The sequence below is a fragment of the Episyrphus balteatus genome, chromosome 1 (genome assembly GCF_945859705.1).
Source record: "Episyrphus balteatus chromosome 1, idEpiBalt1.1, whole genome shotgun sequence".
Taxonomy (NCBI): domain Eukaryota; kingdom Metazoa; phylum Arthropoda; class Insecta; order Diptera; family Syrphidae; genus Episyrphus; species Episyrphus balteatus.
The window spans coordinates 16,920,588-16,938,138 of NC_079134.1; the positions used below are offsets into that span (position 1 = coordinate 16,920,588).

General features: G+C 29.0%; 1 protein-coding gene across 1 annotated transcript; it reads right to left on the reverse strand.

Annotated features, from left to right (window-relative positions):
• Positions 1 to 1,500: 1,500 nt before the first annotated feature.
• On the reverse strand, positions 1,501 to 12,209 carry LOC129921258 (D-3-phosphoglycerate dehydrogenase). Its single transcript, XM_056003001.1, has 6 exons — positions 12,010 to 12,209; positions 11,882 to 11,932; positions 2,677 to 2,843; positions 2,153 to 2,372; positions 1,963 to 2,095; positions 1,501 to 1,898 (listed from the first exon to the last, which is right to left on the reverse strand). Exons 1-6 carry the CDS (start codon positions 12,091 to 12,093, stop codon positions 1,543 to 1,545), a joined length of 1,011 nt encoding a protein of 336 aa, XP_055858976.1. The 5' UTR covers positions 12,094 to 12,209; the 3' UTR covers positions 1,501 to 1,542.
• Between the last annotated feature and the right edge of the window lie 5,342 nt (positions 12,210 to 17,551).

Here is a 17,551-nt window from a genome sequence, read left to right on the forward strand (position 1 = left end):
TAAAGCAATTAATTTGCTGCCAAGGAACTTTTTATAGAACGTTTTAGTCCCTACAAGAAAACATCTTGCTAATTTGAAAATATTGAATTTTCAGTAAATTAGAAAATTTTGAAATTGAAAATTGATGTTTTTAATTTTTTTCTCGATTTAAATCGTGAATAACTTCTTCAGAACTCAATTTGGGGAAAATTACTATGAGACCTTTTTTGTAGAGAATTAAATTTCCTATAAGAATCTGTCGTGGTTTTATTTTTCTATTCACTTATTTGCTCATCACAAAATTCCAAAGTGAAACAGTCAAATTGAAAAAACACTTCGATTTAAAAAGCTTAATTACTCGAATACGGCTCGTCTGACGAAAATTTTCAATCAGATCTTTTTTGTAGGAAATTTAATTTTATATAAGAGAAAAAATGAACAGAATTTTTTTTTACTTTGATCGTCTAGCAGTTCTGTTGTAACACATCATATCATGTATAAAAATAAAAAACACCGATGATAGACCTCTTAAAATTATTTTTAACGGCTCAAATTTTCACCAAATTTTTTTTTCATCATCCTGAACAAGATTTTCAAAGTAACTTTCAAAAAAATTTTTTTATTTTTTTGGCCCAGTCTAATGTATAGGTATATGAAAAAAAATTGTTTTAAATAAAATTCGTTCTTCAACGAACAAAACCAACGTCTTATAAAAAATTGACCTCTTAAAAGAAGTATGCCATTTAATTTCTTTTGTAAAAATGCATTTTTATATAAAAAAATTCGTTTAACCTCTTTTTTTTATTAATTTGCAAAAATAATAATAAAATAAATTAAATGAAATTGGTATGCCATTTTATAGCATCAAATCAACATATACATAAAACTAAAAATTTCTAAAAAAAATCACTGTCCCGTTTTCGAAATTTTGACGTTTTTAAATAAAAAAAAATTCAAAATATTTTTAAAAAATCCAAAAGTGATCTTTTTGAAAAGAATTTCATTTATATTGAGGCAATTTAAATGCTTTTGTATAAAAAAAATCGTTAAAATTAATTTTTTTACGAATGCATATTTTGATATTTGTATGTACATTTTACATGAAACTATAAAGCAAATAATAATATATACTTTTTTACATGCAGCAACTATTTAAACTATTCGCATCTTTAATCTACAAAATCACTAACCCTTAAAATAATTTGTATGTAAAGTGCTTTACTGGTTACTCTATAGACTTTTCAGTCGTGATGAATTTAGCACAGTTAACCATTTATTACCACCAATCTGTGGGTAATAGCGTGGAAGCTTTCGGACCAAATCATTGTTTCCAAAAACCACATCTACACCATACTAAATGGAAATACCATAATTATGTTCATATACATACATAAATTTCCGTCCTAATTCAGTAATCGAAAAATTTAAACTAACCATACTATAATGCCATGGCATCTTTTTTCTTTCCGGTTCCCTTTTTAATCCAATTCAGAAATTTTCTCTTGTAAACAAATAAAAATGTTAAATTGTTTTATTTTATAATTTTATTTTATTTTGATTATTTTATTGATATACTTTAAGAACATCTCTATTAATTACGCCAGCATAAGTTGTATATTCCTTTGATTTGCCTGTCAATGCAATAAATTGCTCAGCAACCTCAACAGCCACACGAACTTGTGCCTCAGATGTGCTGGCGCCCAAGTGTGGTGTGGACACTACTTTGGGATGTTGGATCAGTGCCTTTGTGATTTCAGATTTTGGTGGTTCTTCTGGGAAGACATCAAATGCAGCTCCACCACATTGACCAGATTCTAGTGCGGCCAAAACAGCACTCTCATCAATAATTCCACCACGTGCAACATTTACCACCTTAACGCCTTTTTTGCACTTACCCAATGCCTGTGCATTGATAAGATCTACAAATTAAAAACAATTTATTTTAGACATCCTGGAATCATTTATTGAATAAATACGACTCACTTCTTGTTGCAGGAATCAAAGGTGTGTGGACGGTAATGTAATCAGCAAGTGGCCAGATCTGTTCGAGTGTCATTTTCTCAATACCTGCTGCTTTAGCCTCTGCATCGGTAGTGATGGGGTCGTAACCAATTATCTATTAGAAAAATCATTCTTGTATAAACAAGAGCAAAGCATTTATCCTTAACCTCACCTTCATGCCCCATGCTTGCATACGAATAGCAACCTCACGTCCAATTCTTCCCAAACCAAGGATGGCCAATGTCTTGCCATAGAGCTCAGTGCCACTGTACAATTTCCGGTCCCACCTACCCTCTTTCATGCTCTGTCCAGCCGGTACAAATGGACGTGCTAAGGCTCCAATTAGCATGCATGTCAGTTCGCAAGCTGAAATCGAATTGCCACCCGGGGTGCTATAAGAAACAAAAGGAGTAGGCATTGGGTGTATTAGTTTATAACGAAGTTGAAGGAGAAACGGAATTTAAGGAGCTTATTTTCATTATCAACCCACTCACAATGCTCTATAGACAAGGATTCTTCTCACTTTATCTAATTAATTCCATTAGAATAACACAGGTATACGATTATTGTGTAGGTATTTATTTTTATTTCTATTTCTCATTATAAAGCATTCAAGGCAGTCTAAAGGGTCATAGTCTCGACGACGATAGTAGAAAAGTTTGTGTGTAAATATTTGTTTTTTTTTTTTATACTTACTTGAGTACAATAACATTTTGTTTTGTTGCGGCTGCAACATCAATATTATCAACTCCAGCACCGGCACGTCCAACTGCTTTCAGACTTCCACCAGCTGCTGCTGAGCCAGCGTTAAGAACTTCTTCGGTGATTTTTGTGTCTGAACGAACAATTACAGCGTCATAATTCTGTGAAATGAAATGGAAAAAAAAGGACATTAAAAGGGATCAATTGGGTTTGTTTAAAGGATTTGCATTTTTGATGTTTAAATTAAGACATTTTTGGGCATAATTATATAATTTAATGTGGAAAATGTGTTTTAATATAATAATGCATTCATAACTGTTATTAGCAATGAGTTCTTGTTTGTTTAATTTGACATTTTAAAACAAGATCAGAAAGGACTGTATTGAAATTATGACTAAATTAGCTAAGATTTTTTTTGGAATAGTCAAAATAAATATAATAAATTATTCTTTATTACTTAAGTCTTCATAGACTTTGAGTTATTTTGTCCAAAAACTCATCCAACAGCTCAGAAAAAGATAAATTAAGTCAGTCATATCAAAACTTAAGATCTAAAGAAAGAGAAAATTCAATATAGAATTTCTGTATTGAGCTTTTAAATCGTTTAAATTGTGTTTCACAGTCAATTACTTTCAACTGATTTTCATAAAAATTACCTTTTTTTAGTTTAGAAAAATAATTATTATTTAAGAATATATTTTTAAAACATCATATTGTTGTCTAAACATAATGTCGTTTTCGATTGGAATCACTCAAGGATTCACTCATTCTGAAATCCAATAAAACAGTTTGAATTGCTTCCACTCAATTCTATTTTTTTTGTGTTTGTGTTTTTTTTTCTGTGAAATTTAAAATGTCAAATATGGCATAAGACTTGAAAAATAATTAATATGTGAAGAAAATAATACCTAATATTCAACAAATTAATCGGGAATTCGGTTTGCAAAATATTTTAAAAGCTTAATTTATTTGTTTGAAAATAAATAGAAAAAATTAATTTCAGAAAACGAAAAAAATTTGAATGAAAAATAATAATAAACAATGATTGAGTGTATATTTGACATGTGAGTATTCATGTATTAGTGCTTCTTGATTTGATTCTGATTTGAAATCAAGAAGAGAATTTCTCTTCTGATAAGCGTTCTGGCTGTCATTTTCATGCCAATAAAACGGTTTCAGAAGTCTTCTGAATGATTCCGGACGCTTCCGGAGAGACAATCGAAAACGACATAAGCTTTAAATAATAAAATGTCGAGGTTGGGTAAATGCCAAAAGAAATGAAATAATTGAAATTGTTCAACTTATACAATTTAGTTAAGATGGTTTAGTAAAAATAAAAACTGGTGAAAATATGAGGAAGCTAAATTTTTGCCATAATGAAGGTCCAAAAAAATCTTTTTTTGGCCCTGAGTCCAGATTTAAGCGGTGCTACCGAATTTTTTAATACCGTTTTGTAATCAGGGCACCAAACTCTATACTAAACGTGATATGTCACCGTCCGCATACATTTTGAGTTTCAAATAGTATAATCTCACAAATCTAATCCCTCCCGACAAATGTTCCTGGCTACGGCCATGGTTATGATGTGCGTAAGAATGACTTTCTCCTTGTGTTCATGTGTCTAGACTCTATATATATGCAAGCACTTCTTTAAGAGTTCAAAGCGTTTTGTTTACCACAGAGGTAATACAAGATTGTATCAAATTTATCAAAAATTAAACTCAAAAGGACACTCTGGCGTATGTGTGACATTTTAGAAGTGACAACTTCTTTAGTATCGTAGTGATTTGAAACAAGATGAAACGAAAAAGCGACAGGAAAAATCAATTGATCATAACTTTTGTTTTAATAGATAGATGAATGAAATTTATACAGTAGATAAGTAATTAAATAAATTATAATTGTGCAAAATTTCAAATAATTTCATATTCAAAATTCTGAGATAACGGTGAAAAGATGTTCTTTTTCTAAACACATTATATCTTTTGATCTAGAGCACATAACAAATTTATTTAACTTTAATACGCATGCTGATATTACCTTTTATTTGATATATCACACATAATGGTACGTGCTCTACAAGTTATTAATCTTTAATTGAAAAACTTGAAAAATACCTCAAAACACCTGTGAAGATCTGTTGCCGATTACCAGCCACCAGTTGACCGTATGACCGTAATCTCAGTTTGAAAAATTCTTACTTTTTTATAAATAACCCTAAAAAAACTAAAAAATATCCCTAAACTCGAAGAAAGAGTATAGCAAAGCCAATTAATGGGGAAAACAGCCTAGAAATTTCATGGCAAAAATAAATAACCGAGGTCAAATTGCAAACAAACGAAGATTTAATGTATGAATAATAAAGACTTCCCAATACTAGTATACGTACATATTTACATAATGTTCGTATTGAAATGATGAACATTTGTGTCAATAATAAAAAAATAAACAAAAAAAAAAATAAAAGTTGCATTAGATTTAAGATGATTTTAAAAATAAGATCACTTAAAATATTAACAAAACAAAGACATTTCAAAATATAATAATTTCCATTTCCACATAAATATGTCTTAATGCATTGGTTGCATGCCATCATAGATTTTATTACTCATTGACAAACCGAATGAATAATAAATCAAATATAAGTACCACACATTGTATCAAATAGAGTGCACTTTAATTCCTCAGGTTATATTGGAAAGTTAAATAATTGAACGTGCCCAATAGATAATTAAACCTTCTTCTCTTTCTAAACATAAAAAGGATCTGACCTTTTATTTAACTTTATCTCTGGTAATTTAAGGCAAATGCCATCGACCTTAATCTAACAGGTTATTTACACTTTTGCATGCACTTGAAATTAGTCTACCTAATTCTATCTGTATCTTGTATAGAAATTACGCAATAGATAACAATTTCAATAGAAGAAAGGACATTTATTTATAGAAGATGCGCAACATGTGATAAATAAATAATTAACATTTACCCACTTTAAAAGAACTTCACTAAACAATTACATTTTGTCATGCTTTGCTTATTGGACTCATAAAATCAACAGATTATTATCACAAAATCAATCCAAGCAACTTTAATTTCGTTAAGCACAAAACTGATAACTTGTTAACTTGTAATGTTATTTGTACAGGGTGGCCCAAAACTTCTATTTTTCCTTGACATGGCTTCGACATTCTTAGATTAAATACCATTTTTAGATATTTTTATTTTGATGATTAAATCGTGGTGAATAGATTTAAAATTCTTGTCTATCATCTGGAGGCATTTTCATTTTCATGTTTTTTTTTATGAATAAAACCAAAAAACATTAAATACATTTTAAAGAGAGACTCTCCAGGCATTTAATTCTAAAATTCAATATGTATTTCCACTTAGTCTGTGATGAATTTAAAAAAATCATATTCGAAGTTAAAATAAAAATGAGAACAAATTTAAAACGTTTGTTGAACTTAATCTATCTTTTACCTTAAATGTTAAAAAAAACACAAAAATACCTAAGGTCCTTGTAATACAAGGCTAACATAAAAGTAAACATAAACAAAATACACTCTGCATGTAAAAACAAGAAACACGTGAGGTGATTATTTTCTATTAAAATTCAAAAATGTGCACGTGGGTGTATAGTATACGTACTTTTTTTCTATATCTATTTACCGTCTATTTCGTAGAACATAAAAATATTTTTAAAACATATGAAGGATGTTCCACCATTCTACCTGAATTTAAAAACTTTAACCTTGATATAAGAGCTATAGATTTGATTAAAGTCTGGTGTTTAACCAATAATTAGTAGGTAAAACTTGATTCTTCAAAAGTAAGGGATTAAATAGATGATGTTCCTTAACAAGATTTATCACTTATGTCCTTTCACTCTTCCTAAATAAATCATCAATTCCCACAAATGTCATTAATCAATCGAAACTATGTATTTACATCTATATATCGAGAGAGAAAATTGAACGATATGCCTTGACACAAAGTTAATAAGGTTTCAAAGATTTGCTTCATTGAATTCAATTTTAAGTATAAGGTAATTCCTTAAATACGTTATTATACATGAGATTCTATAATGAATATGTTGAATAATTTTAAATTGATGAGAGTGTTAACAGAAGACAAAACATATTACTTAAAGAATCCTTATATTAAGGATTAAAAATGTATCTTTAATGTCCTTTGATATATTACAAAACTTTGAAAATATTATCTAAAATTATAATAAAATTTTGTCTGCGATCGTGGGCGTATGTCACAGCTCATGAATTGTTTTTGAATAATTTACTGAACTGCATGTTGTTTTTAATAGAAAATCAGATTTTGTTTATCTCATAACCTATCTTTTTTTTTTGAAAATTTCATACTGTACTTGTATGGTGCGAAGGGTTAATTAACCCTTGTTTATATTTACTTTCTTCTGTTCCACTGTACTCGAAAAAAATGTTGAATTTTTAACAAAAGAATAAAATAAATTATTAAAATTTTCTCTAACATTCCTTAAGCTTGAACCCAGAACCACCCACTGTTGTTTTTTTTTTTTTGTATAGATATAAATCAAGGAAATAAGGAGTTCTTTTAGATAGACAAGAATTTAATTTTTACTTCCTTTATATAGAAAATTAGCATATCAGATGTTTTTCCGGTATCTTAATGAACAATCAAGAAAAGATGGGTTTTACTATTTTAACGCAAAAGTTGTATAGCGATAAAAAATGCACAAATTTGATTTTTAATTTTATTGATTTTTTTTTATTTTTCAACTAGTAAGGTTTTAAGTGGAGAAAAAAATGTATTCATAAGGTATTTCGTATTTCCCCGTTCATTCGAGTGAGAAACCAAAAGCAGGTAAACAGTTCAATTAATATATCTAAGGATTGGTAAGGTGGTAAGGAAAGGAATTATGAAAACTAATTTTTAAAAGCCATATGGATATCAAGTCATGCATTCGACCGACTGATAGTTAAAGCCTAAACGGATTTCTCGATTCACTTCAAATATCCTACATAAAGTTTATTTTTGGAAATTGTCCAGTGTCCAGGTGACATAGGATTTAGGGAACATGTAGGAAATTTCCTTTGTGACTTGTCAGTTAGCTAAAAATCATTGTTTCCATAATCTTGTTTGTCTGTTCTTAGAAATGTTTTTCATAACAATTTCAATAGTTTCACACTATTGCTTTTATTTTCTTTGAACAGTGCAGTTGTATTTTGATACTACCGGTGCCACACAGAGAAAAATATGACCCGCTAAAAACTAACAGATTGCCATATTGTTTTACCGTCCATACATTTCATGAGGAAATCTTATTAAAATCAACGATTAATAAGGTTTTTTTAAGGAGATTTCTTATTATTTTTATAGAGAAAATCTTATTAAAATTTGACTGAAAAGTTGATTTTTTTTGCAACTTAGCAACTCATGGCAGGTTGGTTCAGGTGGTAAGGTGGGCGACTAATGATTTGAAGTCTCCAGTTCGATTCCCAGCCTGGTCATCGTTTTTTTTATTTTTTTGCAGATTTTAAAACAATAAGGAAAACCCGATTGTTTTAATAAGGTTTCCTTCTTGGATGAAAACCATAGAGAAATCTTATTGTTTTTGTTCTATTTTATGTGGTCTATTTTTCTCTGTGCAGTGACGTGTATTTATCAACCTACTGCCATAAAAGATAGACACAATTGCGTAGGTGCAGTATTAAAAGAAACAAATAAAGCTTTTGAAAAAAATCTTGTAGTCTTTTAATTCCTTAATAACATTGAAATCAGTTGCAAAGGCGTCGCTTTTGCAGCATTCTTTTTCGTTTTATTTTGATATAAAGAGGTTTCTTTTGACTCATTTTAAAAGAAATTTTCTATACCATCTTCTTAGGTCTTTGATATAATTGCAATGTCTTCGATTTTTTTATGACAAACATACTAGGTTTTTCTTTTTAAATGTTTTCCATTTATAAAACTTTATTTGCTTTTATATTTTCAATGTCAAGTTTATAAACTTATTTGTATTGAACCAATGAAAAATAAAACTTATATCCAAATACTCTTATATAAAAATGTTACGGGCGTCACATTCGATCGGCGAACCCCACATGCGGACAGGACGTCTTTAACTATATTGGGGCCCTTGGGCACACAAGAATTTGGGGCCCTTTTGGAAAGTAAAATAAGTACAATGGTTGGCTAAAAAGCAATGGTTGGTTAAAAAGGGCTGCCAATATATCGTTCCATATAAAGTACCTAGTGTCTTTATTATTGGTAAAGTGTGCCAACAATACGCGCATTGAGACATCAAACGTTGCCACTGCCAATAATTGTACATTTTATACTGCCAATAATTTCCCTGTACCGGTTATAAGTTTCTTTATTTTATTTTATTTTATTTTATTTTATTTTATTTTATTTTATTTTATTTTATTTTATTTTATTTTATTTTATTTTATTTTATTTTATTTTATTTTATTTTATTTTATTTTATTTTATTTTATTTTATTTTATTTTATTTTATTTTATTTTATTTTATTTTATTTTATTTTATTTTATTTTATTTTATTTTATTTTATTTTATTTTATTTTATTTTATTTTATTTTATTTTGTTTTATTTTATTTTATTTTATTTTATTTTATTTTATTTTATTTTATTTTATTTTATTTTATTTTATTTTAATGTCTCCTTTTTAACGGATATCTCCAATATAAAGTTTTCGAGATATTGCAATTTTCTCAAAAACGGATAAGGATTTTGCTTTGAAAAAAACATGTAATACTGCAAATAAGGACGCACTTTTGAAATAAGAAAAACATTTTTTTGGACCGTTATTAACGGTACCTACTTGCCATAGAACCGATTTCTTAATGTAAACGACACAACCGATTTTAATGAATATTTTGACATAAAAAGGTTTATACAAATATTAAAATTAAGAAAACTTAAAAAAAAATATCAAAACATTGATGTACCGTCGATGAGCCGGCAATAGTTTTTTCTTAAACGTTTTCCAACCGAAAAAGTATTGATGTTTTTTTGCCAACGAATTGATTCTTTTTTCGTCTTTTAATACGAATCTACGATTTTAACACGCACTACAAATTTGACAATTTTGCGAACTTCCAACGAAATTATTATTTAAGGAAAAAGATAATGGAAGAGAATTCGTTGTTTTTATTAATAATAAATAATCTTACCAACAATGGAAAAAAAAAGTTATTTTTCTTGTTTTTTGAAAATATTATTGTCTTATTTTTTGAAAAATTTAATTTGGGTTTGGTCGTTTCGATTTAAATTTTTGTCCGCATACAACGCCACATAATTTGTTTTCATTTTGAAAACATATTGTATTTTCCGTATAGGTGTTGAAAAAACTTTATTTGGTTGCCAATTGCCATATAAAAACTGAAATTTTTTGGTAGATGGTCTGCCCGACAAAAATGTTTTGAGAATAAATGTGTGAGAGAAATTGTCGTTCCTTCGGGGCCCCCTGAGAATGGGGCCCTGGGTGCGGCCCTCGTGTGCCCTTATGGTAAAGACGGCATTGCATGCGGAGCCGTAGTGTGAAGTAGTAGAGTGAAAGAGTTGTGACCCCATCCGAGATCATGACTATCGTCGATAATATAGAAATAAGAAGAAGTTGTCACATTCGATATTATTTTATCTTTACCTTTTCGTTTGAAGTAAAAAAAAGTTAAGATTTTTTATGTTAAATTACTCGAATTATATTAACTGATTGGGGATGCGGAAGCGCCGAATAGTCCTTATAACGATGAAAAAATCTAGAGTAAGAATGGACCGGCTCAGAGGACGAGATGGATGATGTTGAATGGGAGGTTTTGATAAATTCGTTATCAAAACCTCCGCTTCAGCACCATCCATCTCGTAATCTGAGCCGGTCCAGATCGAGTTAGTGTGAAAACTTTTGTCCACTATTTTTCATTACGTTGATACCTTATTTTTGCAATATCAGAAATTGTATTCCAATTCTTATATTCGACAATATTTCTCTCAATAAGCACTTAGCACTAGAGAGTTCCATTTTTGCATGTCAAAAGTTATTTTTTGTAGTTTGTTGGTAATTTTATTAATTAAAATACGTATTCCAGCCATTTTTTGATTAGATTCTAATCAAAAATTCAAAAAACAGACAGAATTACAAATGTCAGCACCAATACATTATAAGAGTCCAATAAAGCGTAGCCAGAATTGACGTTTCCGGAAATGACATTTTGGCCATAATTGATTTTTTATAAAGTGGATATATGAATACGTTTTTTCCAAAGTGCTGAATACTAGGTGCATAGCAATTAATTTAATCGGTAAACGAGAAAAATCCTTCTATTTTAATGTTGTTTTGATTTAAAAAAAAAATGTGTGGAACTCAAATTTTCCACTGCTATGATGATGGACTCACATACCAATAGCCCAACAGACACAGCGTAATCAAAAACCACTTTTTTAGATTTCTCCATGATCTTTTAATTAGTTTTTGACAGGAAAGCAAAAATACAGTATAGAACAAGCAAACATGTAATTCTTATATGAGTTACAACACTCACACCTTCTTTCTCAATAATATTCAACAGACTTCTTTATTTTCTAAGGATTAAAACAATAAATTAATTGAACAGATGTTTTTAAAGCAGGAAAATTAATGAACTCAGTACATGGTAAACTAAAATTGATTATCTAGAATTTGTTTGTTTTTTTAGCAATTATAACTACGCGTACCTAAAACATAGATAAAAACATAATAAGTAGAAACAATTATTTCTAATTTATCAAGTGTAACTTTATCATTACGTAGAGAAAAGTGAGTGATGAATATGAGTAGGAAATATTCCAATAACCAACTACCTTATTTATATACAACTATAATAATCTAGCCAAGCATAGCAATCATCTTAATTTATACATTTTGTATATGTGTGGTACCTAATAGTACATAACCTCCTTATACCTACCTACTTGTTAAAAATAACATTATTTGTTATGCTTCTAAGCATAGTAACTAGCTTACATGTGACTCTCGATTGATAACATTTATTAGATTAATTTTTTATCAGTCTATTTTTTGTTTTTATTAAAATGACCTTTAATCTCCCAACATATCGATTCCTCGCTATAGAATAATTAATTTTTCCACTTATGAAATATTTAAATTAATTTCTTTGCATGGGTTTAAGTTTTACTGTCGTTCTTACCTTAACTTCTTCGCACAGTTGTTCTTTTGCCAATTTCAATTTATAGGTAACCTAAATATGAGAAAAGAATAATCCATTATTTGTCTCTTTTTTTATATCTTCCATTAAAAGAAAATTCAAATACTAACATTAATGCCATTGCTTTTTAAGAGATCAACGCACGCACTATCAACGGCATCACAAACTAAAACGTTTTTAATATCAACCGGCATTTCGAGAGAGTTTTTTTTTTTGTTTGAAAAATTAAAAAAATTAAATTAGTCTAAAATTAAGCTCTAAATACTGAGACTTGCGGCCAAACTGTAGCAGCTTCAAAATGCAACTAATGAACGAATAAACTGATAAAGAAAACTAGCAACTTGATCAACAAGAGGCAACAATAACTTGTTTGTCGATTTGGTTTCAGATCGATCAGGTGCGGATCTGAGAAAATTTTAAGGAAGGTGTTACGTATAGACTATAGAGTTTAGGCTTTAGGTATTTCTGATTGATAACAAATTTGTACAACATTTAGAAAAGTCTTTTGAGAAAAGCTAATTTGAAAAGCTTATACTGTTTAATCCTAACTATACTCAGCTTAGTAGAACAACCAACTGCCACAACGAATTTCAAATCAATAATGTAATTAATTTTTAACATACAAACTTTTTATTTATGTTTTTATATTTATGATTAGATTTAAGTAACAGGTCTGAGAATTTTAGAATAGTTTAGTTCTAAGGGAGAAATGTACCCATGGCATACCTCCTCTACACCCGCATCTGTAAACGCGTAGTTTCTATTCTTTGATGGTAAAGTAGGCTTCAGCCCTCATTGCTCATTATCTTTCAGTCTAATCTTCCAATCAATTTATTTGACATTCCAATCAAATCATATAGACTAAACTTCTCAATTCTACCAGAATATTTATGTTAATTAAGGGGCAATTTTTCAACAGTAAGATAAACCTCAGTTAGAGCTTATTTATATGAATATCTTTTTTTATATTGACATTATTCGTTTAATAGCCTAACTGATGATTGAAAAATCAGAGCTAACAGAATTAGAGTAAAGTTTTCACAATTTAAGTTGGTTTTGTTCGTAAATGTAGCAAAACTTACCCATAACTTACTTTAATGAAACACTTTTAAAAGATATTCTGTTTCTGAGGAAGTACTGCTTTGCTTATTATAATTAAATTAAAGTTAAGTATTGTATTTTCGATCTTTTTGAATGCAAGTGACATTCGATGCTAAAGTTAAAGATAAGGATGTTTCCATTGAAACGGGTGTGACACATTCTGCCCATAATCTCGTAAAGGCCCTACAAAATTTTTGATTTTGATTTTTTTTTTCCATATTTGGAGTTAGGGCATTGCCTCTAAGCTGAAAAAAATTTGCATTAAAAAAAATTTATTGCAACTAAAAAATATTTGCTTAGCAAAAATATTTATTGGAAACAAAAAACAAAATTGCATTAAAAAAAATATAATTACAACTGAAAAATATTTGCATTGAAAATTTTTTTTTCAAATTAAAAAAATTTTATTGCAAATAAAAAAAAATTCCTGAAATGAAATAAAAAAAATCAACGCAAAATGTGTGCATTAAATACATACTTTTTTTAATATTCGTCGAATTTTTTTACAATTTTTGCTATTTGACCATACAGTAGCAATTTCAACTATAACCTCGAATCTTATGTAAGGCCTAATAGTCAAAATTGTAAGAAATTCGACGAATATTAAAAAAAAAAAATATTTAGGTAATGCACACATTGTGCATTGAATTTTATTTTTCAATGCAGAAAATTATTTATTTGCAATACAATTTTTTTTATCAAAATATTTTTATTTTTTCATACAAATATTTTTCAGTTGCAACACAATTTTTTTTAATGCAATTTTTTCAGATACAATAAATATTTTTTTTTTTTATTTCAAATGCATTTATTTTTAATTGAAATTTTTACAAGACTTCAGCAAATCTTCCCCCAAATTTTCTTCACACACATTTCATTCCATCTGAATTTAAGCTCACTCTTGTCTCACCTGAGAAAAGAACCATAATACTGAAACATAAGGTAATAAAAGGTTTTTTTTTCTGTAAAATAAATAGGTTTTGCGTTAAATTTGAGCATGAGTGTATTTTAAATGCACACGTTTACAATGGTCTTATTGTTGTTTATAAAGAAGCATTTTAAAAATATTTATTATTATTTCATCAAATTAAATTTGTCGCAAACAAAATTTTCCATAGATCCCCAGCAAAGAAGATCTACGAGTACTTAATTGATATGATACCTTATCACTTCAATAGAAAACGTCAATTTCACCAAACAAAAATATTATTGCTGACTGCATTAAATATTTTATTTCGTCATCAAGCTTATCATCTGTCTTCTAAAAATACGCAACGTATGATTGGCATTATCAATTTATTGTTTTAATAATGTTTTTAATAGAATTTTGTGTAAATAAGGTACTTGGTACCTTAAAAGTTCAAAATAAAAGAAAGATTGTATAAATATTATTTAACATACATATGTTTTTGTAGCTATGCCGGCTCTTAAGCTGTTTATAACTTAAGACCACATTATTTATAAAAATATTTAAAAAGATAACAATAACAAAAAAGAAAAGATCCACACGAGACGTCTTGACTTTGTTCATAGTTATTCGATTAATCTTGCATTAAACAAATTCTATAGTCTTATTGCATAGAGATTCTTTAAAGTTTTCAAGTCCTTTGAACTACTTTGACCTTGCATGATCTTAAATGAAAATTTCAATTAAATTTAATCATTCATTGCTTTCGTTTCTAATATTTAAATGTGTACGAGTATTTTGTTTTTGATGCTTTTTTGCAACTCTTTGAGATTTTCATTATTTAAGTGCATTCTAAACTCGATTACCCATTGAGTCCAGTCGTGCACACGAATTGAAATAGCCAACATTATTTCGTAAATACATAGCACAAAATTTTAAATACTGCTTTTTTAACAAACAAAAAAAAAACATTCACAAAACATTTACCATTTTTTATCCAAAGCGGAAAATGAAAAAAAAAAAACATTTTCTTTTGCACAAACAAAAACATTCAGAAAACAAATCATCATTCGTGCATAAGAAAAAGGAATTGGCATTTTTCGTTATGTGACTTGATTTGGGCGATTAAAAAGGAATTTATTTTATTTATGCAAGTGGAAGTTCAAACGCTATGCAATAGTATTATAGCTATGAAGATATTTTTTCTGAAAAAAAAAACTATCAATCGGAGTGTTAAATCAAAATATACTTTAGAGATTGGCACATGTATAAAATTTATATAACTTTAATAACTATAGGAGCTTGTTTCAGGATATCTGATTTTATTTCAAGTAGGGTACAAGCTGCTGGAAACTTGAAACTTTTTGTTGTTCATATATTTTAAAAGAAAATAAAATTTTAAAAAACTCTGGGACACTTTGAAATCATTGGAACAATTTAGTAAAATGCTTAAGCCATTATACTAAGTTATTAAGTTAAAGAGCAGACTGCTTTTAAAATTTTGAGCCATTGAATATTGTAACGGCCATTCCAAAGTAACGGGGTGGATATACAGGGTGTCCCAAAAGTCAACGTCGAAACGAAAACAGTAGCTAAGTTAGGTAGTGACTGCTATCAGAAAAATAATTTAAAAATCGCAGCCTAACTCAATGAACCGTAGTGTTAAACAAAAATGCACTACGACATTTCGGGAAGTTACCTCAAAAGTTGGTGTGTTCAATTCTCTTTTCAAAATGGTATTACATTGTTGAGAATATTCTATAAATAACGGAAATAAAAATATTTCATATTATTTAATGTTCATAGGTATTATTTAATTTTTGTACCCTTTCAGAGCTGAATTTGATTTTTTAAAAGTAGTAAAGTGCTGATTTTTTAAAAGATAAACTAATACTCTAAAGGTAGACTACGCTTAAGCGATATAGGTTTATCAATGAAAATAGTAGAAAAACATATCCTTTCGGTCTTTTACTACGGTTCATTGAATTAGGGTCATGTAAAATTTGTGTTTACTTAGTTAAGCAAAAAAGTGAAATTTGCTTTAAAACTGATGCAGTTGAGTTAAAAATTTTGAATGTACTTGTTAGCCAGGGTTATTCAAGGTCCGTATTAAAAGAAAAAATTGAGAAAACTTAAGATTTGTAGTCACGGCACATGAAAGACCGTCACAGGGTGACCATTTTTTCAATTTTTTTTTCGAATGCCCTATAGGCGCTTGTCATCCAGTTTATTCCGTTGAGGAATCAATCTATTTTCTTGAAACTTGGTAATGAAAAATGTAGGTAATGCAAATGACATTTAAGTTTAATGTTTTTAGGGCCAGTTGTACAAACGTGGTTCAGCCTAGGATCAGGAATTTAACTAGCCGATTTCGGCGGATTAGCAGTGGATCAACTTTGGTTCAAGGATGGATTTAGCTATTTTAACCTATATGGACCTAGAACCAGTGCTTAAAATCCACAGTGCTTTACCACAGAATTCAGAAGATAAAAGTTGCTGAGCCACGGATCAAATATTTGTACAATTGGCCCTTAGGTTCTAAAAAGTGATCCCAACATTTTTTTTTTTTTAATTTTAATTGGTTTATTAATTACACTGTGTTACAAAATAAAAATCATGTCAATTACTTTAGAAATGACCTAGTAGAGGTTGTAGTTATTACTGAGTACATCATATTTCGGCACTTGAAATTTTTCGTAGACCCTCAAAATTTCAAGTTATCCTCAAAAAACCGTTTGTCAATGCTTTCAAATTTCAACGATTTTTTACTCAGGCATTTTTTGTTTTTTTTTTTGAAAATATTTTTTTATAATGCTCAAGCAAAAAATTGGGTGTAGATTTTATGGGTTAAATCTCAAAGTACAACATTTTTTCACCGTTCTGCCCCTATCAAACTTTACAGAAGCAACTGTAGCATCTATAAGGTCTTATACAAGCAAAATTGTTAGATGGGATATAGAAACTATTGCTGAATCCATAAACAAAAAATACCAAGACTGGAAACTTTCGTACGTCTTTCCCCCCAAAACCCTGTTGTGTACCGTGTTGTCTGTGAATATATGTGAAAGCCACCACGTTGGTAAATGACGTTAACACGCACACATTTATAGATTCACGACATTCAACACACATCGAACACGAACACAACGATAAGTTCACGACATTCACCACACCTCGCAGCTTGTAGACAAACGTCAGTTGACCGCCGAGTTTCCAGTCTTGGTATTTTTTGTTTATGGCTGAATCCACTCTGTTCATTGTATTATTTATTCACCACCTACAATTTGTTGAAATATTTAGCTTTCTCCTAAACAATTTTGAAATACTTTCAAGAATATTGTTGATATGCTAGCGTTTTTTTTTTTTGAAAAATATGTTTAAAAGTTAATTCTATTAATAAAATTTTCTTTGACGTTTTTCAAAAATTGCAGTGAGACATTTATTCCATACAAAAACGTTGCAGGCAACATTTTTTTTAGTCGGTTGATAATTTGAGTTCACGTGTAAATTTCTGTTTCTAATAAAAAAAAATACCTTCAGTCAGTGTTAAAATTTGAGTTCACGTGTAAACATCTATTTGGTAATGAAAAATTATTCATCACGAAACGCACTCATTTAAACTCGTTCATTTGAAACAAAACAAA

Excerpts from the sequence above, each read along its gene's own strand:
- LOC129921258 (XM_056003001.1), bottom strand. The coding sequence starts at position 12,093 with ATGCCGGTTGATATTAAAAACGTTTTAGTTTGTGATGCCGTTGATAGT. Across the intron at positions 11,933-12,009 it reads TAAAAAGCAATGGCATTAAT|GTTACCTATAAATTGAAATT; the intron begins GTTAGTATTTGA and ends TCTCATATTTAG. Across the intron at positions 2,844-11,881 it reads AACTGTGCGAAGAAGTTAAG|AATTATGACGCTGTAATTGT; the intron begins GTAAGAACGACA and ends TTCATTTCACAG.